Source organism: Protopterus annectens, chromosome 6.part0 (assembly GCF_019279795.1).
Source record: "Protopterus annectens isolate FY-2018-M chromosome 6.part0, PAN1.0, whole genome shotgun sequence".
Lineage (NCBI taxonomy): Eukaryota > Metazoa > Chordata > Ceratodontiformes > Protopteridae > Protopterus > Protopterus annectens.
Window position 1 is genome coordinate 1319104149 of NC_056737.1, and position 27022 is coordinate 1319131170.

General features: G+C 39.4%; 1 protein-coding gene across 1 annotated transcript in view; it reads right to left on the reverse strand.

Moving 5' to 3' along the window:
• The window catches only part of NMI (N-myc and STAT interactor), a 579174-nt gene that overhangs the window by 514392 nt on the left and 37760 nt on the right, over nt 1-27022 (reverse strand). Inside the window, exon 3 of the mRNA XM_044074881.1 lies at nt 22732-22818. Coding sequence (XP_043930816.1) covers nt 22732-22818 — 87 coding nt within the window. The remainder of the gene's footprint in view (nt 1-22731; nt 22819-27022) is intronic.

Genomic DNA, 27022 nt, shown 5'->3' on the forward strand with positions numbered 1-27022 from the left:
TGTATGAATATCATATGCATTACCTGGTTAGCCCATCCAAATCTTCCATCCTATCCACAGGGGCAGTATTCTTTGCATTAGGTACATAAGTGGTGATGACGCATCAGAGGTACATACCTACTACCCATGAAAACACCAAATTACACACAAGACTGACAAGGGGGCACAGAAAGGGTACATGTAAAGCGAAAAAACAGGGTAAGGACTGCCGCTCCACTAATATGCCAAGGACAGGCATGGGGCTCCAGATGTTGGTTATTTGAAGTGTCCCATAGCTGTGCTGGCTGCCCACTCAGACTGCTGATAATACTTTTGTCTCACGACCTCCTTCAGTGTTAGCAGTCCGCCTTACTTTTCTCTTTACATGTGCCCATTCAGTAATGTAATATCTCCTTGCAGTATTTCACAAAAATATGAAGCATATAACCACAATGAGGACTTTACTGCATATCAAACAAATTGTAAAAATGACAGAAACTGGTGGGGGGATGGCTTGAAATGACTATGTAGACAAAAACCCAAGTCTGGCTTGTGCATTCATCAATGTGATAACGACTTCTGCTTATGTGAATAACAGTGACAGCTGCTGAGAGTTTTACCTGAAAAGTGCTAATGACTCAGTGCTACATTGTAAATGCACTTATTGTTAATGTGATAATGAGCTGCATTTATTCACTTGAAAGTTATGCATGCTCAGACACAGACGATAATTGCTGCACATAACCTGTTGAGTAGGCATTCATTATATTACCTTATGCAGGTGTTATGTAACACAGAGTCATCATCATCTGTTAGGAGAAGACATGAGTAATTCAGTAAAATAGTATAACAGATATTACTGAGCCATTCCTCCCACCTAATTTCCACACGACTGACAAAGCCAGGAGAAATGCCCAAAATATATGGTAGCTCCATGCTGGTAGTAGTTAGCAAGTAATAACCTTTACCTCACTCAGGCAACTACTGAATATAATCACAAAGAGAATTATAAGCAGAAATGGCTAAGTTATCTGGTTCATCCGTGTAAGAATTAGTCCAAACAGTAATAATTCATGTTATCTCATCTAACCATTCCTCTGGTTAGATTAAGACACAGAAGTAAAAAGGCAGAAATATTGTACAAAATATCTGGTTGAGCAATGCCAACAATCAGCAATAAAATACTAAGCCTCTCATACCACCCCGACATTATTCAATGCAAACAAAGACTAAATCAGAATATACTTTCATAATGTTTTGGTTATATTGATCAGCACTGTTGCTGTTCTCCATCATTCCAACATTTCTACATAACCAGGGATGCTTTTAAAATGTTAGTATCACTAACTTGAGATATTGATGGAATAAGAAAGTGGCTTACTAAATATTTTTTGAAGTAAAAGAACTCTATAACCATAATTATTGTCCTTGGGGAATTCATAACCTTTTCTCCAGAAGCCATCAGTTAGCATTGTTACAATCATACTGGAAGACCGGACTAGGTACACTGTATATGCACTAACACGCTCGCCCAAAGATTCTTGGGCTTAGTTAACTCCAGTGCCTTGGAACCCCCCACAAGGGGTCCAAACATTCTCAATCTGGTACTCACTAACATGGGAGATCGGTTTACCACCACAAGTGTGGTCCTCCCTGGTGAAGTCTGATCATAAAACAGTCTCATTCAAAGTACCGATTACATTAACACCCCCCCCCCCAGGAGAAATTAAACTAAAAAATGCCTCCTGATGGCAAGGGCACCTATAATGGGATATACACCGATGCTCTGTATAAACACCTATGCAATTGCATTCCCTAAGCTGATAGGACCAAAGCAACATCCTCTAAAAAAAACAGCCTGTATGGTGGACATCTGCCATAAACAGGTTATACAGTAAGAGGAAGAAACTACTGCCTAAGAACATGAAGGAATAGTCCCAGAACTGGAAGCACATCCTTCTCAGCTTGAGCAAGCAAATACGACATCCTGTAAAGACCTCTAAAGCAAACTATGAATCAAAATTAGCATCCCTAGCTAAGGATAACCATAATGCATTCCTTAGCTACATCTGAGACTAAGTGATCATATTTATGTAAAATATATAAAATAATTAAGACTATGCTCTCCAAATGAGCTCAGCTTTAACCACACTGGAAAGAAACAACCCTTCAGTAACATTTGTTGGTAAGAACATGCACCAAAATAAAACATTCACCCAAGGGACCACTACAGTGAAATCTTGAAGTGTGCATGAGGAGCAGAATGAAATAGCTCCCTAAACAACCTTTCAGTAACACTTCCTGGCAAGAACATGCACCAAAATGAAACATTCACCCAAGGGACCCCTACAATAAAATGACAAAGTATGCACAAGCACCAGAATGAAATATGTCCCCAAATTACCCCTCAGTAATAATGCCTGGCATGTACATGCACCAAAATGACATCTGTCTCAGTGAGGCCCTTCTGTAGGATGTCCACATCATATGGGGACTCAGTATGGCTCCTAGTTTGCAGTCATCTGCGAACTTCATTAGCCAAAGGCCTTCTGTGTTAGCCTATACTTTAGAGAAGTAGATACCAAACAGGAGAGGTAAGTGAAAGGGTCCTGATCTACAAATACTTCACAGTACATGAATCTTCTACTACAGCTCTAACAGTGCCTTTGCCATTTAATTTTGCCTTGTGAATAATTTCCTCCTAAAAACTATTTTAATTCTAAACACATGTAAAAGTTATTTTTCTAAAAATGTGTTCTACTCATGTTCACTTAGAGAAATGGATTTTCTACTGCACGTCTTTTATTCAACACAAGAAAAATAAATGTACACATTATTCCTTTTATGCCACACAGTAAACAGAAATTACTTTACAGATCACATTCATTATGCAGATTCCTGTAGGTCACATACAGGATCCTGAATGCATACATATAAACGTGAATAGGTAAGCATGCAATGTTTAGTACAGAAGGAACACACAATAATGTATTTTTCTTGGTTGAAATTTCATTTGCAGCTTACTGAGCGTTTGTTGTTGCCAAGTGGCCCAAGTCACATCTGAAAATAGCCCATTGATCAGGACCCTTTCACTTACCCTATTAACGAGGAAATAAAAGAATAACATGGTGCCACAAGCTGGAGACTATTCTGTTTGGCAGTTCCATCAATGACCGAAGCACATATGTGCCTAGAATAAACCATTCAAAATAATTCAACATAAGAGCCAATAATGAAAGTCTTCAACCTCCAACAGATCACACCTGACATAACTGACGAGAATGAAAGACAATGAAACCCAAGCTTTTCTACAATGTCATTTATTCAGCCAGTGATTCAAAATGCACAAAACTGCACAACATAAGACAAAGGAGAGAGGCATACCTCCACCACTGCAGTCACTCTGAACAGTGGCACCACACCGATCCAACTAGCAAAGGCCTCAGACCCCCCCCCCAAGTCAAACAAGCATAACGCAAGACAACATTATAGAAACAAATACAAAATAATAGAATCTAATTTTATTAATACAACCACAGAATAAAATGACAAGAAGCCTATGATATATACAGGAGCACTCTACACCTTGTCAACTAGAACTACCTAACATTATATATAGTTAGCGGAGGACAGACTCACAATAGTGGACAACTTAGGATAGCTTTGTACAGACAGAAAACTAAAATGTAGAAAAAAAATGCTTGTTCATTTCAGCTGAATGACAAGTCATTTTCAACCATACCCACAAACGCAAAAAAAAAGCCTTGAGGTGTATTTATTTTTTATGTAAATAGTTACACCTCCACATTTAGTCCCTGTCTGTGCAGTAGCTGGTCTAAATGTGTGGAAGGCATTATAACCTTGCACTGTTGGTGTGCTCTCCATGGCATGTCTCAGTGACCGCATAAATATCAGCATTTTCTAGGGTGAAGCAAACTTCTAAAGAGTGGAGTTTTTTGTTTAGATTCCTAGCATTGAGCAGTAATACCTTTAGATTTTCCTGGTTTTGATTTGCTATGTCAGAAGTGCTTTCAGTTTGGCATTGCCTAAAAAGACACTATGGTAGAAGACAATGTTTTAGCTAATATTCAAAAGCCTAGAGGGAGGACGTGCAGACCATCCCTGGTAAAGCAACGTGGTCTGTTGACCATCTCCTTCCAAGCTGACAAATATTGCACCCCCCCCCCCTTAGAATGACACCTGAAACTAACACAATTATTAAAGTCAATTATCTTTTGTTTGTATTGTGGCATCATCCTTGGAGGAGGCAAAATGCTGCTCAATGCTAGGCTCGTACCAGCCTGAGACACATATTCTGAGAGCTCCATGATATCTCTCTTTAGCCTAGGGAGGTACATCTCAGGTCATTTACTCCCACATGGACTATGACTGAGTCATACTGGTACTTGTAGTCCAATGACCTGATGCATGCGTAATGTGGCGGATCCTAGCCCTTGATAAGCAATTGACCATGATTTTCTCCTTACTCAGCCTGATGAGAGGAGTCTCCAATGACCAGGGTGGTGGATTGTGTGGTGGCTTGCCTTATGGGCTTAGAGGTAGAGGCTCCATGAGATTTGTCTCTATGTGTTGATGTGCGTGTTGTTTTGAAGGAGTGCATTTGGGGCTGCTGAGGGTATCTGTTATGTGTTCTTCATTTAGGAGGTCTTTGTGGTTTAGGAAGGTTACATTTAAGTGCCTCAACATATGTGGGTCTGTATGTCTGCTTTGAATTGTGTGTGATGAGTGCAGCTTGTGTACTACTGACAATCTTATTGACATTAGGAGTACTTTTATGTGACAGCTCTGGTTCCAGTGACATTGTTTAAATACATCTCTTACATATCATATCACTTTGAGAATTAAGTGGTTGCCAGTAAACCTGAAGCAATTTCTAGATTGCCTCAGGATGCCTATATCCACCAAGCTGTTAACGTAGATAGTGGGAAAGTTCATATCCATGGCAACAGACCTACTTTATTGATTAGATAACTGGAGTGAGAATATAAGGCAATGTTAGGAGTATTCGGTTTGCAATTCTGGGCACAGTGCGTATCACTGCAAACTAGTTGTCCTGTGTGCAATTAGGTATTGAAGAAATTTCAATTGTGTTTTTACAGGAAAAATGTCATTCAAGGTGTCTTAAGTTTGTACAGGGCACGGCGATACACTTGAGGCAAAACTAATAAGCAGACTGAAAATTTAAGGATTAAGTATTTAGGCAGATATTCTAAAGTTAGAAACAAATCAAGCAGTACTCACTGAAAACAAAGAATTAGCTTGTCAAGAATGATGAAAAGAGGGGAGTTTCATGAATGGCTACTGCTTGGCTACTACTAGTGCTGATCTCACCACAGCTTGATTCTGCTGGAATATAATGCTCCTTTGCTTCTTCTCTCACCAGATGCAAAATGTTAGCACCAATCCCAAGATGAGAAGCAGGTCTCAGCCTGTTTGATGATCCACAGTATTGTCCCAAATGATACAAGTGTCCGTAGGCAAGTTGTAGCCTTTTCATGGTAGATGCCTTGAATAGCAACCAGACCAATCGGGAATGTTAAGCACAGACACTCACTGTCCAACCAGAAACAGTCAGGAATCAACGCACAATTTCCAATCTGTCACATATGAAGCAGTTATTAGGCTTTCTGGTGATCAGCAGCCTCCAGGAAGTAATGTTCCTGTTCTTCTCTCACCAGGAGAAAACAGAAGCATTAATCCCAAGATTACTACTGAGAGGCAGAATGTGGGCACTCCAATAACTGGTGGTCTTGCAATAGATGTTTAAAGGTAAGATTTAAAAATGGATTAATATTAAATGATTAATATTATAAACACTGCAGTCTGCACTAAACAGTTAGATATGAAAAAGGGGGTAATTAAAGTTTTAGCTGTCTAAGTGGAGAGCCACTAATTTAAAAAAGCAAGACCGCCAGTGAAAGGGGAGAGGGAAGGAGATATGTGGTCAAATTAGTATAAGGAGCAGGCAACTAGAAAGACAGTTGTGTTTAAGAACACAACATTAACAGGGTGGGAGGGTGAGAAAAAATTCTGTGTGACTCACAAGAGGCACAGCTGTAGTCTCTTACCAAGTTTTAATATGCAATTCAAAGCACAATACAAGTAAAACTCAATGTAAAGAAAACAAATCGCAGTATACAAAACAGAAATAGGCAATAAAGCAATACAAAATACAAGAAACTGAAAGCAAGCTAACCTTTCTCTCACAGCAAGTTGTGTCAGAGTCTTGGTGAGCTTTCCAGTAAAGTTTTGAAATGTTTTATTTTACCTCTTAAATAGAAGGTTTAGTTCCTAACTCCACCCCTCTGTTCATAGATAATTAACCTTAAATGACCTGTTCTGACTTCTGTGTGACTCCCTAACTGACCTGTTCTAATGTGTGACTCAAAAGAGACAGAGCTGTGGTCTCTTACCAAGTTTTAATATCAGTTAAAAGCAGAATACAAGTAAAACACAATGTAAAGAAAAAAAATCACAGTATACAAAATAGAAGGCAATAACGTAATACAATATACAAGAAATCAAAAGCAAACTAACATTTCCCTCACAGCAAATTGTGTTGAAGAGTCCTGGTGAGCTTTTTCAGTATGTGACTGGATAAGATAAGAGAAGATAAGATAAGAGATGAGTAAACCAGACCCAATATATATTATGAAATGTACCAAGTTCGGCTGGCCACTGTCAGGGCCACCTTGAGATTTCAATCATTACTACTCATAACAATACATACATGAGTTCCACAACCAGCCATACTCTGTTCTGTTGACTGACATCAAATCCCATTAAAGGTGGATGGCTTGACAAAAAGTTTTAAACTTACTACAAAAAGAGCCATCCAAGAGGTTCCACTAGACAAAAAGTTTTAAACTTAAGGCTCAAGGTTCAATTCTAGGCCCCCTGCTATTTTTCCATCTTCATCAATGACCTGTAAACTGCCAGTCCAGATGCCAGCATCATTCAATATGCAGATGATTCTACACTCATCTGCCCTACGTCCTCAATGACTGAACTGCAAAAAATTACCAAGACCACCTTTACTTCAATTGAAAACTAGCTCATTAACAACTGCCTAATATTAAATCCTAAAAAAACAAGTTGTTACTATTCACCCCCACCCATAATATGAAATCACTTCCAAACATTAGTATCACTTCCAGCAATGGCACATTAATTGCCCCTGACTGCCATACTAAACTGCTGGGAGTGGAAATGGATAACAACCTAAAATATGACCTGCATGTAAATTAGATAATTAAAGATACACATAAGAAACTGGGCTGCCTTTACAGGAATCAATTCTTCATATCCCATACTGCCAAAGCTACCACTGCTCACACTCATCTCCTTTCAACTCTGTTGTATGCATCGCCCATCCTAACTAACCTATTCAAGTCTGAACTAAACAAACCTTCTGTATGCTATAATACAATTACGAGATTTGCCACAACATCAGCCAATCAAACCCATCACTGTCTTTCTCTCAAACAACTCAACTGGTTGGAATTTCCCCACCTCCCCCATTACAACCAACTTGCTAAATCAACCAGACAGGGTACCATCACTAGAAAACATAATTATGCCTCAAACCATCTCAAGACCTCTCCAATCAAGTGACAAATTTCTACTTAAGCCCCCCAAAATCAAATAACTCAGCTGGGGATTCTTTATTTTTCTACTTATGTTGCTAAATCATGAAATGCTCTCCCATCAGCCTTAACTTTTGAATCCTCTCAGAGCTTTCAAAAAGGCTCTTAAGTCACACTTTCTGGATCACTGGACCTGCCTTTGCTCATCCCCTGGCTGATCCTGCTTTCTCCTCACTTACCCTGCCAATAACATTGTTTACCTACCTTCAACTACCCTACTATTTTATACTAATCTCTACCATGTTAACTCATTCACTCCGGAGCAGCTCAGAAAAAGCTGCCTGCTTAATTCCACCATAGGAACAACAGTGCAGCCTGAGCTCATTTTCAGAAAATCCATTTGTAATACCATACAGAAAACAAATGTTCATAACTCTTTAACTATAAGAGCTAGACTAAAACTGTAAATGCAAAAGGTGTTCAGCAGACACTGACCTTTCCAACAGTGTAAATGTTGATAGTGCATATCAAAGTCATTATTAAATATTTGGCAAGAAAGGCTGATATTGTGCATATGTTTTACCTTTTTGGAAAAGCAAAGCATAATATCTTGGTCAATGTACCACGCAGACCCATACACTTTGAATTTAATTTGTTAATATGAATGTCAGCTTTAAAATGATACCTTAACCATTACTGTGTGATGTTCCTTTCTTGAGATATTCACAGAAATAGGATTAATATATTATTTCTCATAATTGATAAATAAACAAAGCATAATATCTCATCACCTGTAACAGACAGAGCCTACATATTATGTAGAAGCTGTGCATCTGAATGTCAGCTTCAAAATGATGCATAATTTGTGCGATCACCATGTTCCCTTGCAAAGATATGGGCATAATAATGAGAAGTATTGTAAATGTATAATTTTCATAATCGTACAAGACTAAACAAACTGTGATATCTGTACATGTGTGCAGTGCACATACACAGCTCTTTTGCCATGTTGTAAGGAGTAACACTGTCTTTAAAATGAGATATTACATGGCAGACTGACATGCTCCCTTGCAAAGTTATTTACCAAAATATAAAAAAAATCATAGTTTCCATAACCTAATTCCAAACAAACTTTGATATCTGCACGTGTCCAACATGCAGGCACAATTCTTTTACAATGTTGGAACCAGCAATACTGTCTTCAAAATGAGGTATTACTTGGCACATTCAGATGCTCCCTTACAAAGCTATCTGCCAAAATATGAAAAAAAATAATAATTTCCATAACCTAACTCCGAAACAAACTTTGATATCTGCACATGAGTACAACATACAGGCACTATTCTTTTTCCATGTTAGAACTGTCAATACTGTCTTCAAAATGAGGTATGACTTGGCACACTGACATGCTCCCTTGCAAAGTTATTTACCAAAATATGAAAAAAATCATAATTTTCCATAACCCAAGTCCTAACAAAACTGATATATGTACATGTGTACAGCATTCAGAAGCAGTTGTTTTTACCATGTAGACACATATTATTGTAAATATACACATTCTTGGTGTAGCCAACATACTGCTGAATCGGTACATGTAAAGAGAAAAAGGAAGGTAAGGACCGCCACTCCACTAATGAACCCAGGACAGGCATGGGACAGCGGCAGGCAAGGCCATCTAATCGGTCCAATAGCTGTGCTGGCTACCCACTCAGACAGCCGATAACACTGCAGTCTCACAACCTCCTTCAGTGTCAGCAGTCTGCCTTACCTATGTCTGTTCTCTTTATATGTGTCCATTCAGCAATGGACCTAAGGGATCAATTTCTGTATTAGTAAGCCCGTCCTGCCATCTAACTCTACACATGGTCATGAAGCCATGTGAGTGTCAGAAGGTGGACAAACATGCAGAGAAAAGAAAATGCAAACAGATTACTACTGATATTTGAAAGATGTATTGGAAGACTACATATGTATGAATATCATATGCATTACCTGGTTAGCCCATCCAAATCTTCCATCCTATCCACAGGGGCACTATTCTTTGCATTAGGTACATAAGTGGTGATGACGCTTCAGAGGTACATACCTACTACCTGTGAAAACACCAAATTACACACAAGACTGACAAGGGGGCACAGAAAGGGCACATGTAAAGAGAAAAAGCAGTTTAAGGACTGCCGCTCCACTAATATGCCAAGGACAGGGATGGGGCTCCAGATGTTGGTTATTTGAAGTGTCCCATAGCTGTGCTGGCTGCCCACTCAGACTGCTGATACCACTTTTGTCTCACGATCTCCTTCAGTGTCAGCAGTCCGCCTTACCTTTCTCTTTACATGTGCCCATTCAGTAATGTAATATCTCCTTGCAGTATTTCACAAAAATATGAAGCATATAACCACAATGAGGACTTTACTGCATATCAAACAAATTGTAAAAATGACAGAAACTGGTGGGGGGATGGCTTGAAATGACTATGTAGACAAAAACCCAAGTCTGGCTTGTGCATTCATCAATGTGATAACGACTTCTACTTATGTGAATAACAGTGACAACTGCTGAGAGTCTTACCTAAAAAGTGATAATGACTCAGTGCTATAATGAAACTGCAGTTATTGTTAATGTGATAATAAGCTTCATTTATTCACTTGAAAGTTATACATGCTCAGACGCAGGTGATAATTGCTGTACATAACCTGTTGAGTAGGCATTCATTATATTACCTTATGCAGGTGTTATGTAACACAGAGTCATCATCATCTGTTAGGAGAAGACGTTAGTAATTCAGTAAAATAGTATAACAGATATTATTGAGCCATTCCTCCCACCTAATTTCCACACGACTGACAAAGCCCGGAGAAATGCCCAAAATATATGGTAGCTCCATGCTGGTAGTAGTTAGCAAGTAATAACCTTTACCTCACTCAGGCAACTACTGAATATAATCACAAAGAGAATTATAAGCAGAAATGGCTAAGTTATCTGGTTCATCCGTGTAAGAATTAGTCCAAACAGTAATAATTCATGTTATCTTATCTAACCATTCCTCTGGTTAGATTAAGACACAGAAGTAAAAAGGCAGAAATATTGTACAAAATATCTGGTTGAGCAATGCCAACAATCAGCAATAAAATACTAAGCCTCTTATACCACCCAGACATTATTCAATGCAAACAAAGACTAAATCAGAATATACTTTCAGAATGTTTGGTTATACTGATCAGCACTGTTGCTGTTCTCCATCATTCCAACATTTCTACATAACCAGGGATGCTTTTAAAATGTTAGTATCACTAACTTGAGATATTGATGGAATAAGAAAGTGGCTTACTAAACATTTTTTGAAGTAAAAGAACTCTATAACCATAATTATTGTCCTTGGGGAATTCATAACCTTTTCTCCAGAAGCCATCAGTTAGCATTGTTACAATCATACTGGAAGACTGGACTAGGTACACTGTATATGCACTAACATGCTCGTCCAAAGATTCTTGGGCTTAGTTAACTCCAGTGCCTTAGAACCCCCCACAAGGGGTCCACACATTCTCAATCTGGTACTCACTAACATGGGAGATCGGTTTACCACCACAAGTGTGGTCCTCCCTGGTGAAGTCTGATCATAAAACAGTCTCATTCAAAGTACCGATTACATTAACCCCCCCCCCCCCCCCAAGGAGAAATTAAACTAAAAAATGCCTCCTGACAGCAAGGGCACCTATAATGGGATATACACCAATGCTCTGTATAAACACCTATGCAATTGCATTTCCTAGGTTGATAGGACCAAAGCAACATCCTCTAAAAAAACAGCCTGTATGGTGGACATCTGCCATAAACAGGTTATACAATAAGAGGAAGAAACTACTGCCTAAGAACATGAAGGAATAGTCTCGGAACTGGAAGCACATCCTTCTCAGCTTGAGCAAGCAAATAAGACATCCTGTAAAGTCCTCTAAAGCAAACTATGAATCAAAGTTAGCATCCCTAGCTAAGGATAACCATAAGGCATTCCTTAGCTACATCTGAGACTAGGTGATCATATTTATGTAAAATATATAAAATAATTAAGACTATGCTCTCCAAATGAGCTCAACTTTAACCACACTGGAAAGAAACAACCCTTCAGTAGCATTTGCTGGTAAGAACATGCACCAAGATGAAACATTCACCCAAGGAACCACTACAGTGAAATGTTGAAGTGTGCATGAGGAGCAGAATGAAATAGCTCCCCAAACAACCTTTCAGTAACACTTCCTGGCAAGAACATGCACCAAAATGAAACATTCACCCAAGGGACCCCTACAATAAAATGACAAAGTATGCACAAGCACCAGAATGAAATATGTCCCCAAATTACCCTTCAGTAATAATGCCTGGCATGTACATGCACCAAAATGACATCTGTCTCAGTGAGGCCCTTCTGTAGGATGTCCACATCATATGGGGACTGAGTATGGCTCCTAGTTTGCAGTCATCTGCGAACTTCATTAGCCAAAGGCCTTCTGTGTTAGCCTGTACTTTAGAGAAGTAGATACCAAACAGGAGAGGTAAGTGAAAGGGTCCTGATCTACAAATACTTCACAGTACATGAATCTTCTACTACAGCTCTAACAGTGCCTTTGCCATTTCATTTTGCCTTGTGAATAATTTCCTCCTAAAAACTATTTTAATTCTAAACACATGTAAAAGTTATTTTTCTAAAAATGTATTCTACTCATGTTCACTTAGAGAAATGGATTTTCTACTGCACACGTCTTTTATTCAACACAAGAAAAATAAATGTACACATTATTCCTTTTATGCCACACAGTAAACAGAAATTACTTTACAGATCACATTCATTATGCAGATTCCTGTAGGTCACATACAGGATCCTGAATGCATACATATAAACGTGAGTAGGTAAGCATGCAATGTTTAGTACAGAAGGAACACACAATAATGTATTTTTCTTGGTTGAAATTTCATTTGCAGTTTACTGAGCGTTTGTTGTTGCCAAGTGGCCCAAGTCACATCTGAAAACAGCCCACTGATCAGGACCCTTTCACTTACCCTATTAACGAGGAAATACAAGAATAACATGGTGCCACAAGCTGGAGACTATTCTGTTTGGCAGTTCCATCAATGACCGAAGCACATATGTGCCTAGAATAAACCATTCAAAATAATTCAACATAAGAGCCAATAATGAAAGTCTTCAACCTCCAACAGATCACACCTGACATAACTGACGAGAATGAAAGACAATGAAACCCAAGCTTTTCTACAATGTCATTTATTCAGCCAGTGATTCAAAATGCACAAAACTGCACAACATAAGACAAAGGAGAGAGGCATACCTCCACCACTGCAGTCACTCTGAACAGTGGCACCACACCGATCCAACTACCAAAGGCCTCAGACCCCCCCCCCCCAAGTCAAACAAGCATAACGCAAGATAACATTATAGAAACAAATACAAAATAATAGAATCTAATTTTATTAATACAACCACAGAATAAAATGACAAGAAGCCTATGATATATACAGGAGCACTCTACACATTGTCAACTAGAACTACCTAACATTATATATAGTTAGCGGAGGACAGACTCACAATAGTGGAAAACTTAGGATAGCTTTGTACAGACAGAAAACTAAAATGTAGAAAAAAAATGCTTGTTCATTTCAGCTGAACTGACAAGTCATTTTCAACCATACCCACAAACGCAAAAAAAAAGTGTGTGTGTGTGTGTGTGTGTAATATACACACACACACACACACACACACACGTATACATATAAAAATACATGACACAGAAATACAGTATTAAGATAATATAAATACAAAGACCATCAATGAATGTAATTTCAAGTCACTCACGTTCTCTCATAAGCATTTAATTTCAAGGCACCGTTTTATGAACAAAACTTCAAGCTTGGTGTAATACCAGTTCTGATCATTGGGAAACCACACGTCTAAATTAGAGTGAAGTAGTGCATATGTTTCAAAACTGAGCCACTAACAATAACATTCTGCTCTGAGCTTGGTCTTTCCTTTCACTTTGTCTACTAGGAAAAACATCAACTTCTAAGACGGTCTCCTATTAGAACTCATCCATTTATTAGAATTATCTATTAGAACTCATCCAGACCAGAAGACTGGAATCTAACTACAGCATCTAAGTGACCACCAAAGCAACCATACCTTTATAAGGTATGCCTTTTTACAAATAAAATAAAAAAATGCTACTGTCTGTCACACAGTTACCAGACATCAGAATTACATGGTCAGCCACCTCAACCCAACTAATCCTATAAAAAGGCAGCACAATAAATGCCAGGTGCTGACAGCATGTAAAACAGAAAGGGCCCCGAGTCACAACACTCACCCCCGGCCTCATTTACTTAGATGGCCAGACTAGATGACTCAATACCCACATGTAAACAGAACTTCACAAAAAGGAAAGAGCCTGGAGATCTTCTGCTTTACAACATATGAACTAGTACATCTGCACAAATGCAAGGGGGGCGCTAAAGCATAAAACTTTCAGAAACTGTACAAGAAGCACAGCGAACAATAGCAGGGTTGCAAACATTACACCACGGTAGTCTAAGATGAGCAGCTACAATGGATACAATCAGTATGTATAATTTTTATATTCACAATAATGCATTTTCTATCACCTTTTCACAACCAAAATGTTTATAAGACATTCACAAATTACTTAAAACCTTCACCATTTGGTGCGCGTACCCAAATCTTTCCCTCCCACTCTCAGTGGCTTAAGCGTGCTCACATGCCACCGCACAACAACAATGTAGGCGAACAACAGAGTCAGAAGTCAACATGCACGGCCCTTTCACTAGAATGGCTGGCTGCAATGCATGTAACAGCCTAGCCCACTGTCCTACATTTATCTCAAAACCAAAGTTTCTTACGATCATACAAAAAGTCCAGGATAAAAATGTAAAGCAAAAGAGACTCACAATGTTCTCTTTATCCCTTGACTCCCGCCTGAGCAGATTCACAGACTTACCAATACTACTGCTACACAGTAAATGATTCCCTCGCTTGCCCACGAGAGAGCTCACAATTTCACACTGCCCCTATTGTTTATTTAACAACTTTACAATACTACGGGGGATTTTTTCCCCCCTTTTTCGCCTCAGATCTTGCTAAGCGCCATCTTACATTCAACCCTTCTCAGCCAATAGATCCGTACAATCGTACTGCTTCTTGCCAACTTGCGAGCAAACGCATTACTATTCTGTCCTTTATTAGTAAATGCTGACAACCTACACAAATGTCTTGCATGTTTACTGTAGGTGTGCCTGTCTGTCATTCTGTGGCAGAAACAGTGTCCCATTAGCCCACTTTAGTTACTTATTGCTCAAATGAAGTAATTAAACAAACAAGTAAATAAATGAGTACACAAAACGCTCATTCTGGCTTGATAGCAGAATTTATTAATTTCTATGATTTCTAGTTATAATGAGCATTAGTGCTCATTCAGCACTTTAGCCTGCCCTTACTGCAAGAGATCAGACGGATGGCAAATATTCTGTTGATCAGGCCACTCCAACCCAGGAAAATAGAAGAACACACACAACCAACAATATAGGCAAGTGGACTGCCTCTATATTTTATTCAATTTTTGACATTCTAAACACAATTCCTGTCATGGAGGACTAAGCATGTCAAGTGTCACAGCTTGTAGTCAATACTGAGCCATACATAGTTTATGCAAGTTTTATTTATGTAAAATCTGCAAGATTGAAGTGCTTTACTGTGTGGTGTAGTAATGTGTACACGTATTTTCTGCTACAGTCTCAAAGTTAATTGATCTGCAAGAAACAGAGCAGCCAAGTAAAAAAAAAAAGAGCATAAGGATGGGGCGTGTGTAGAATATGTTTTATCTATAAATTAGGAGTGGAGGTGTGACACAAGTGGTGAGTTGGATTGCAAGAATCCGAATGGCTGCACCACTTGCTTTATCAACTACTTTAATAACTACTTTGGAAGGGATTTTAGAGTAAAACTTTAATGTGACCTTAATGTAAAATCACGCTGAATCATAACTGCATAAGATAAATTACAAGTTCAGTTACGATTTCAGCTTGTTTTGCATTAAGCTCAGCCACAGATCTGCAATAGAGTTCCTCATGCTTGTGGAAGGCATTCGGGGGTAACAGCTTGCAATTAGTGTCTTCTCATGGCGCGCTCGGTGTTAAGCACAGAGGCGCCATGAGAAGGTACTCAGGGTTAATGAGCTAACTAGCCAGGAAATGTACCCAAGACTCTTTATGTATTCTGACATATCCTAATCTGGCTTATACCGTAGAATGAACCTAGCGAACTGTTATTCATGAAGACCTTATCTCAATTTATGTTACCATTTCAATGTATGTAACTGTTTCATGTACAGCTGCAACTCAATGCATGTTCACTATGTACTGATGTTGTTTGTGTGCCATATCTTGTTATATGCATACTGATGTTGTTTGTGTACCTTATCTTGTTATATGTATGCCTAGTTACTTGTCACCTGGAGCTTTTCTCCCCGGGTATCCTCTGAAAATGGATATATGGGCGGTGCAGTGGTGCAGCGGTTAATGCTGTCACCTCACAGCAAGAGGTTCTCCAGTTCGATTCTCAGCTGGGGTGCCTTCTGTGTGGAGTTTGCATGTTCTCCCTGCGTTCGCGTGGGTTTCCTCCAGGTACTCCGGTTTCCTCCCACATTCTAAAGACATGCTTCTGGAGCGTTTCTCCCCGGGCCTCCACTGAAAACAGGATCTGTGGAACCTAGTCGGACTTTCCCGGTCAACAAATGTTAAATAAATAAAATAAAAAATAAAAAAATAAAAAAAAATATCTAGTCAAACTTTCCCGGTTAACAAATGTAAAACAAATAAATAATAAATAAACTTATTACAGAAAAGAGCCCTCCAAGAGGTCCCACCAAACCAGAGAATCTTCAGTTACTGCTCAAGGCTGTTTTTATTTCGCAGAAATTCTTTGGAACTCACGTCAGCTTTAGTTTTCAGTGGCCACAAACAGTATGTGTCAAAAGAAACTTTCTAAATGGTCACAGTGCATTCAGTCCTCTGTCTCTTTTAGAAGGAGGACAGATGTACCTTTTGGACCTCCAAAGTAGAAGTGACATCCATAGAATGAAGGTGTCTCTTCAAGTATGGTCTCCCCTTACCTCTGGAAACAAATGGGTTATATTGCTCTCATCCAGGGGAACGTACAGGAAGGTAAGTTTCATGGTCAGAGGAGGACTGGAGCAAAGAAACACTACAGAAACAAAATATTATGGAACAAAATGATATAGCCTCTGGATGCAATTGCCCACACCCATCTATTCTATATGACAGGCATTCACACAAGCAAGTGGAGGAAAAAGCAACCCCCAACTGCTTTCAGGGTTGGATTGTTGGTTAGGTCCTCAGGAATTCTGCTGCTATCCCCTCACATGAGGGATGTAGACTACCTTATTTTTGCCGACTATCTCTGCTGCTTGGAAATGTATTTTGTGAAAGTTAAAACAGCTACACTGTTTCCTTTCAGAAAGCTAGTTTCTAGTTTGCTGCTGACCACATCAGTACCAAAGCTAATACAGACTTTCTTGCATTCTAATTTTAATGTCACAAACTTACAGCCAGCAGCTATTAGGGTATTACACTCTGTCTCACTGTCATCCAGCTTTTTTAAAAATGTTTACTCCAAACAGATGAAGCCTCAAACGGAATATTACAGAAGTATCCCCTGAAGTTCTCAGCAACATCAGTAAGTTATAGCAAGGCAGAACAGCGGATAACCACTAACTGGTGCACTTGCTGGACCATCATTAGAAATGTAAGTCAGCTGCACAGTGTGATTGCAAATTATAAAATATTCTCCAGCTGTGAACGTAGTTTAGTTTAGTTTTCAGGTCATCATTTTGCAACTTGTATAGAAGCTTGAATAACTCATCAGCAAGCTCTCGCCACAGCCTAAGCACATGTGAATACTAATTACATGCTGCCAGCACCCACAGTGTAAAGGGATAAGGCCCAGACTATGGCCCAAGCATGCCAAGATCGATTAGTGGATCAGGCACTTGCTGAAGCTGGAAGTCGAGGATGGGGGTGCCCATCATCTAAGGGAGAGATGGTGAAGTGCTGTCTATTGTCACAATCCCTCACAGTATGGGGTGATGCTGCAGGAGTCAGTAGTAAAGTGGATATTCATCTACTGAGTCACTACAGCAGTGTTTCTCATCATGAGTGAATGGGAGTATGCACCCACATCGAAGAGGGCACTGTGGTCCCCACAGTGATATGGGCTTCTGTCCCCCAACCTAGGTAAGGGACTAAAACTGATAAATACTTGTTCTTACTGCCAGAATTTCAGTAAGAACACAAACAGTTGCTGATGCTACTTGTATGGCAGCCTCCCCTGCCCAGCTCTCAACCTCACTGGAGAATACTTAGCATGAGGGAATGAATGTGAATGGTATAACGCAGAAGGCTTACCAGTCAGCAAATGCAGCAAGAAAAAGCATACATAAAAAATAAAGACTTAAGGACTCATGTAGAAAAAGAAGAAGATATGTATATGCACTTTCCAATGTGATTCATGATTCAGGTCTGCCTATCCAGCAGAAGGCTCAAAGGATTCTGAGATGCAGCTGCCATCTTCTGGGCTGCTGCTGCCATAACAGTCAATAATGAGACATTTTATCTAACCACTCCAGTCCTCAGAGAGACAGAGAGTCCTGTCAGGTTTCCTAGGACAAGGTGCCATAACATCAGGCTCTCTCCATGCCTCCTTCAGAACAAAATCAACCATCCTGTCAATAAGAGGGATCACGTATGAGCCCAGAGGGGGGAAATGGAACACTCCCTCCAGGATACTTTCTGTAGGTAAAGTGAAGTCAAAAGCCCATCCCTGTCATTCTATCATCATTTCCAGTATTTCTCTAATCTTGGAATAATGTGGGGAAAGCAAAGTGCTATCTCCACCATCAAAGTCTGTGTCCAGTGAGGAGGACTCCAAAGAAGAGTAGATGTGTTTACTCTAACACTTGTGCTTTCTCCCAACCCTTGGAGGAGACAACTTCATAAAAAATGAAGAGTGCACATCACTGAACTAAAAAACATTCTTGACAGTAGTGCTCCAGTCTCCCATCCTACTTCAGAGAGTAGAAAGAGGCCACAAGGGTGGATAACAGCTGGTCTCAGGTCAAGACCAAGGTATCTGCAGATGCCAGAATAGACTCATACTGGGATATTGTAATGACAGGGAAAGGACAAGACCTGGTTTAATCTGAGCTTGCACTAAAGCCCTCATCATAGGTTCATACATAAATACTACGTAATTAGTTTTCAGATTGTTACATGCCCGGCCAATATCCAGAAAGGTGCCAAAGGTGAGAATCAAGCCCTGTATCATGTGTCTGTGAGGTAAACACCTTAACCATTATGTCAGCTCATCTTCTTGTAATCCAAATTTCCAATGACAGAGGAAGTATGAAAGGAATGTGTAGACTTAATAGCCCTAATGGATAAAGACCTGGAGAAAATACATTTAAACAATTTGAATGAAATATTAAAATGACATTCCTGTTGCAACACAATGACCATCAGCATGGGGAGTTAAGCCGGCCACTGAAGATTTAACCATCATGCTTCCACAGGTAGCTGTGATGGCACCACCGCAGGCAGTACTGACACCCAGCACATCTGGGTCCCAACTTATCAGCGTTGCCTCCACAGCTTCTGTTCTACCTGGTCCAACTTTATCAGGTAGCTCTCCTATGGGGGCTGTTGCAGTCGTACCCACCAGGAACAGTACTAGTGGAGGTGGAGATTTTATCACCCATCAGCAGCTGACAGGGCTGGTGGAAGACAATATGGAGAAGGGCCTCAGTGGCCAAATCAGCAGAACTGAGAAAGTCCTGCAGTGAACAGCAAAGTCAATGTCCTGTCCAGCACTGGACCATGTGTCTGCAACAGGAAACAATGATAACAGTTTAGAGGGTGAGGACTAGATTCTCACTGTACTCAAGCTGAATGCAGATGCACCTTTGATGTCCCCTACCTATCACCAATCACGATGTCCCCCCAACCTTTTGTGTCCATCTCTATCTCTGTCTATCTTGTCTGCTCTGTATGTTTGTACTTGATACCTAACCTACTCTATCTACCTATTCTATTATTCCTAACCATCTTCACCAGCAATTTTCACTCTCCAATGAAAAAAAATGGGCACCTATCCCACACATAAAATTACACCCCATACATAGCTCTCTACTTCACCTGTGTGTGTGTTGTACAGAATTAATTTCATCCAACTGGCAAAAAAATCAGTATTAAGTTGTCACCCACCCCTGATGTGGTGACTATCCAAATTCATCAATATAGTTGTACAAGTACACAGTTTTTTCTGAAGACGTGGATAGCTATGGTGCTCTCAGACCACCATTGTGTACATTCCTCTATTTTCCTTTGTCCTAGCCCCTGCTTACCCTCATTTTCACTAATGTCCTATCAAATCTTTTTCACATGTTAAATCTGATCACAAAAAGTAGAATAACATGCAACACACATGGCCAGAGATAGCCCATAAAAAATCTAATTTTGGTCCACAGCATTTGCATGATAATCAGCATTGTGCATTAGTGGTAAATGCTGGTAAATTCCATTCCATGACATATGGTAAAACTGAGAATTTTACTATTGATCATGGTCATATGGTCATCTTCTCATAAATGTTTAGCCTCACTGAGCTATAGAAAGGCAGACTGACAGCAGTATGAGAAGACAGTTATTATCATATGTTGATAATAACTAGCTGTAAAGTTGAATGTAGACAAGGCAAAGTTTCATTTGTCATCATTGTTATGTAGTATGCTGCGCACACTCTCCCTTGCTTCATACTGTTTTCATTGTCCTGTCAAATATGTAGTTCAGCACATGACATTTGCCTTTCTTTGAAGTGTGATCAACTAACAATCACATCTGTATATTGCTGAAGCAGACTGGCAAGTTTGAATCAAGCATCAGCTGTAAAATTATTAGCATTATCATCTCTTTAAATTCTGGCATGTTAAATTATGGATACATATATTATTACACCAGCAGTATACTGCTTGATCATTTTATGTGCTTCACAATCATGCCAACCACGCTCATCCCTTACAAGCAATGAACTGAAGATGGGGCAAAGATTTGCTTGGTGACAATTATACAACATTAGTCACAGGTTAAAACAATTGCCCCCATATACTTGGTATATGGTAAGATTAAATCTTAGCATCACCACGCATTTTCTGAAGTATATGAAGTCTGACAAATGGATGTATGTTATTATATACTGCCTTTATTACTCTTTGATGTGACAAAAACAAATACAATTGCTCAAGGAACAGTACAACATACCTTAAACATGTGGACAGTCATCATTTATGAGAGCTTTGTAAAGTATGGCCACATAATATCCATATAATGTGTACATCACTGCAATGATCAGTTGCTTTTATTTGTTTATGATGAGGACAATCAGCATTTATGAGAGGTTTGTAAAGTACTGGCACATTATATCCATATAATAAGTACATCATTGCAATGATCAGTTGCTTTTATTACTTGTGTATGTCTTAATGGCTTGTTGTACTCAAGATAGGATGAGTTCACTGAGATGTTGTCTAAACAGTACATACTGTAAATTATGTTTGTACTACAACACATTAGAATTGCACATGGCGTACAATGTTGAAGGACCTTTGGGCACATATAACTTACTAAGTGGTATTAAGCAGTGTACTTTCAGATGTTTGGCATGTATGTTTTGTATTTACATCTCACACTGTATACACATTAGGTGATGCTGACAATGATACACTAAGTAATGAATATTTGCATACAATGATACTGAGGAGATTAGTAAAGAATACTTGTTTGTCACTCCACTGTTTTGACTACTGTAATTATCATCCATCATATAGGTGGTCAATACAGCATAATGTGAAACAAATAGATATCATTCACACTACCACAATGTCCAGGAATTAAAGGATATATGAGTTATCTGTGCAGAATGTACTTACTTGTGACTAACATATTGCTGTTCTGTTTACTTGTCAAGACACATTCCTTTTCACCCAAACATGCGCTGCACATTTTCGTCTCTGTAAAATACTGATGGTGTCATCCTTTCAAATGTGCACTATCTGACACCTGCAGTCAGAATTCACTGGTAGTGCTTGCAGCTGATACAATGTACTTTAGCTTGTGTAACTAGATAGGCAGGTGTCTCAAATCCAGCAATAACTATTACGAGTGTGTGTGTGTGTGTGTGTGTGTGTGTGTGTGTGTGTGTGTGTGTGTGTGTGTGTGTGTGTGTGTGTGTGTGTGTGTGTGTGTGTGTGTGTGTGTGTGTGTGTGTGTGTGTGTGTGTGTGTGTGTGTGTCTTTAGTGCTAGGTAGCAATAGCTTCATCCACAGATCTGATCTGTCGATTTACAGTGGGAGGGGGTTCTTCTACCACTATGAGTCCCTTTAAGAAGGGTGATGCCATCCTTTCAAATGTGCTGCCATCCTTTCAAATGTGCTCTATCTCAGAGTTGCAGTCAGACTTCTCCTGTGGCAGTTACAGCTGGTATAATGTCCTTTAGTTTGTGAACATAGATAGATAGGTGGTTTGAATCCAACAGAGACACAGTAGTATGAGTTCAAGTGTGTGTGTGTGTATGTGTGTGTGTGTGTGTGTGTGTGTGTGTGTGTGTGTGTGTGTGTGTGTGTGTGTGTGTGTGTGTGTGTGTGTGTCTTTAGTGATTGGCTTTACCCACAGATTTGATATGTAGACTTACACCAAGATAGGGCTACAATGCTTCGACCTTGTGGACTTAAGTAGGCAGGTGTTTGAATCTGACATTATGTAAATATTGTGAAAGTGTGTGTTACTACAGTTACAAAGATGGCTGGACTATCCAACACATGGTTGTGTATATGTCCACATATTCAAGATATTGACAAGGGGAGAGAACTTGCACTTACAATTAAAGCACCACATATGCCCTGTAACACAATGATAATGCCATGCTGGTAACAGTCAACACACCTAGTTAATGTAAGTTACTTAAGCAGATAAATAAAGTTAAAAATAAACAAATAAATGTTACCTTCAATTGTTCTAGATTTTTTTCCTCACGTTTAATTAATTCTTGCACATCTGACTCACGGCTTCCCGAAGAAGAGAAAGAAGTGATCTAAAGAAATTGACAAAATAATTTCTAAGCAATTCATAAAATGAATTCACAGTTCTATAGCCCCAACAAATGTGATTTTCTCTATGAACTTTCCTAGCTCACATGCATCAACCTATTAAAAATATTAAATATTTGTAGTTTTGCTGCCTTCCTTTTATGCATTTCCATCTGTTATTTTCACTGATTATTGTATCTGCTATTGTGGCTCAGGTCATGGCTGAAAATGGTCCATGAACCACTTCACTTACCCAGTTAATAAATATAAAAATAAATAAATAAATAAATACTCACCTGGCAAAAAAGGAGAGAGAGAATAAACTTTGCTTACCATATAAAGTGAGATCTACAGTTTTATTGTTAATGCCACTGCTGTATGAATGTGTACTCTGAACAAAAACTTTCATTACAGACCTGTGAAATAATTTCATTGCTTACAGTCAGACTGCACTAAACACTGCAACTCCTGTCTGTATAAAATTAAAGATGAAAAACTGGGGTGGATGGCCCTAGGTCTGCCAGAAACCTGCCTGTGTAAAGACGGTCACATATGACGTTTCTTAATTCATCATATGTTGTAGTACTGGACCTTACCGATATTTGGTAGCATAACACAGATATCAGTACCTAACTAACTCCTAGCTTCAGTAGAAAGTTACTGAAGGGGAACTGAGAATAACTTATTGATACTAAAATTGTAAAAACTGAAACCATAATAGAGAGTGGGAGTCAAGGGAGAAGCTAGTTAGGGTCTGTAGGAGTAACTGATGGTTGACCATGTCGAACGCCTTAGATAGATCAAGAAAGAGAGCAAAAGAGAGTAGATTACTATTACGGTTATGGTTGATTACACTGGTGAAGGACAGAAGAGCTGAGGTGGTGCTGTGCAAAGGTCTAAAGCCATGCCGAGATACAGCCAGTAGCTTGCCTTCTACAAGGTGGTTCATAAGTTGTTTCTGGATACATTTTTCCATTATTTTAGCTAGTGGAGATAGAATAGCGATGGTTCTGTAATTAGATAGTTCTGTAGATCTTCCACCTTTATGTAATGGTATAACATGAGAAACTTTCCAAATTGATGGGACAGAGGCTTGGATAATGTTCTATTTATTAGTTTTGAAATTGGGTAGTCTATGATGTTAGCAGCCTTTTGCAAGTATTCTGCTGGGAGGAGGTCAGCAGCTAGAGTGGTGGGCTTCAGATTTTTGATAAGACAACGGATGGGTGAGATAGGAACAGGTTGGATACTAAAGGAGGTGGTAGTGTTAAGTTTCTCTTTGTCCAGGTAGGAAGAGGGGGGCACGAGGTGGCTGGCCAGGGTCTTGATGGTTTCTGTGAAAAAGCTATTGAAGGAGTTCACAGTGTTTTCTGGTGACTCCTTATTAGGGTTTAGAGGAGAGGGGGTAGGAGTATGTCCTGGGTGAAGTAGCTTATTTAATCCAGCCCAGAATTTGAGGATTGTTATGTTTTTTTTTGCTGTAAATCGTGGTAGTAGTTTTTCTTGCCTAGGATAATAGATTTTTTGGTATTGTTTCTTAAGATGGTGTTGAGGGTCTTTGGTGGCATGCCAGGTTGCCCAAGCTTTGTTTCTGAGTCTGATTTTAGATTTAGTGTCTTTTGTCAGCCATGGTGCTGACTTTGTTTTGGTTCTGATGGTGCAGGTGGGGGCAAGGGAGTCGAGGATGGCAAGGAATCTGTTATTGAAGTATTCCACTGCATCATCCAATGAGAGTAACTTTAGGGGCGACCATTTGCAAACCTTGAGCTCGTTATGAAAGTTGGTGAGGTTAAAGTTTTTGCTAGATCTTATTGTTTTAAAGGAGGGAACTTGGGAGTTGTCTGTCTTGAGCTTAAATATATATGTGAGGCAGTGGTCGCTTATGTCATCGGGTAGGGTCCCGGAATTATATAATCCGGGGAAGACTGTTGACAAGTATCCAATCTAGGGTGCTTTCTTTATTATTGTTTTTATTAAGTCTGGTGGGGGAAGTAATCACCTGAGAAAATCCATACAGGTTGATATGGTTGGTGGGTGCAGCAGCGGAACATGAGTTCCAGTCAATACTGAAGTCCCCAAGAACAATGGTTTCTTGGGGATAGTTAATAGATAACCATTGTAAGATGTCTTCTAGGGTGCTGGTATTTTTACCTGGGGGAATATAGACACAGACAATGTACCTGCATTTGTTTTTATTGATTTGGAGTTTGGTTATTAGGATTTCTGTGTTGCTATCTTGGGGTGGTTGTAGAACATCTGTGGTGACTTTTAGATTCAATTTGTATAGAACAGCAACTCCACCACCTTTCCTTTTAGTTCTGTCCTGTCTAAGTATCTGATAACCTGGAGGTGTAACCTCATTATCTTTAGTTGCTGGTTTCAGCCAGGTTTCTGTGAGACAAAGTATATCTGGAGAGTAGACAGCTAAGATGGCATGCAGGTCATGAATTTTATTGTTTAGGCTTCTAATATTCAGATGACAGGCTAGGAATGAGTTGTGGGGCCTATTAGACAGAGAGAAGCTGGTAGGATTATTGGAGTGAGAGCTTGGTATACCTGTGGTGGCAGGACCAGGGGTTAGGCTGGATGTCTCCAGACTTTTTTGAGATTGTGATGCAGATTAACTGCGAGCTTTAGTATTTTGAGTAGGAGTTCATGGTAATATTTTGTTTTTGGGGTGTATAAGTGGATCTGGTTAGGTAGAGATATGTGGGGGTAGCTGAGTTGGTTAAGAGGGGTGTAGAGAAGTAATCATGTTTATTTAGTAGTGGAAGGGAAGATGTGTGAAATTTTGGGTAGTGAAAACCAAGGTTAGACTGGTTTTCGTACATTGTCAGGATATATGGGACGACAACTAGAGATAGTACTAGAAGAATCGTGAGGATATTGCGAAGAGACATTATGTAGGTTCGAGTAATAAATAGTTTCTATTAATGACTCAGTGTAGCAATCCTTGATGGAAGATTACTAGAGATGGGTGGAGTAATGAGTGGAGTAATTAATGTCGGGCTTATGGCGATTATACAATTAACTGGGGGAGTGGCTTTATGGCTACAAAGTTAAAGATACTGGGGATGGGTGGGATATGGGGACAGGGTGGGGTGTGGAGCGAGCCCAAGCGCAGCAAGGGCGAGCGAAGCGGGGATACCGTATCTCAAGGTACCATTATCCAGGGTTTTACAGTAGGTGACTTGTGACTCCCCTAAGAGAAGCAAGACTTAAATAATAGTTCTACTAGCTTTTAAGTATGATGTTAGATTAAATCACACTGCTAGCTTCAAATTATAGTTCTACTAGCTTTTAACTGGGTTATTGGGACACAAGGGTCGTTTCCAGTGCTTGGACACGGGTAGCGTGGTTAACAGAGAAATAATCTTAGGTTATGGTTATTAACCTTGCATTTTATTTAAAGCTGGTGAGGCAGGGATGTACTGCTTCCCGATCCAATCGCTAGCTTTAGGTAGTTCTCAGAATGTAGTTGGCCTTTCAGAGGGAGCATTGGGGAGGTAGGACCTGCAATGGAGAGAAGATGAACTGGATTTAACCACTAATGTACAGTAGCTAGGTCTATACACATGATTCATCAAGTTAATGTCTGCTGCACACAAAGACTCTTACCCTTTAATTATACAATAGTTCTATAACCCAGCGCCTGAGCGTAGTACTATTAAACAAATTAGAATAGTGGAATTCAAGTAATACACAGCATGCGTTAGTGCACTGACCACTTAGATTAACAAAGTTGCATTCACAGTCTAACCCCAGTAATCCACACCAACATTCATTTAGTTCATAGCTAGGTTATTTTGCTAGATAACTTTCAAATAATGCATAGCTAGGATGTTAGGCTAGAAGACATTCATTTGTAGCATCGCAAGGGTAGTACAACATTCAACGCTAAATATATACTAAAAAAGTCTGCTGCTATAACACATTATAGAGACAATTTAAGCCAAAGCAGTCGAGTTCAAGTAAATGCATTCAAATAATGCGCCGCTAGATTGTTAGGCTAGAAAACATGCATTTGTAGCACACAAAGGTGATACAACTAGAAGACATTCATGTAAAGCGTAGTCAGGTAGAGTATGCTAGCTAACATTCCAGTGCTGAATATATGCTAAACATGTCTGCTGCTATCACCAATTATATAGACAATTTAAGCCAAGGCAGTCATTTTCAAATACACATGCTTCACAATATTCTTAGTAA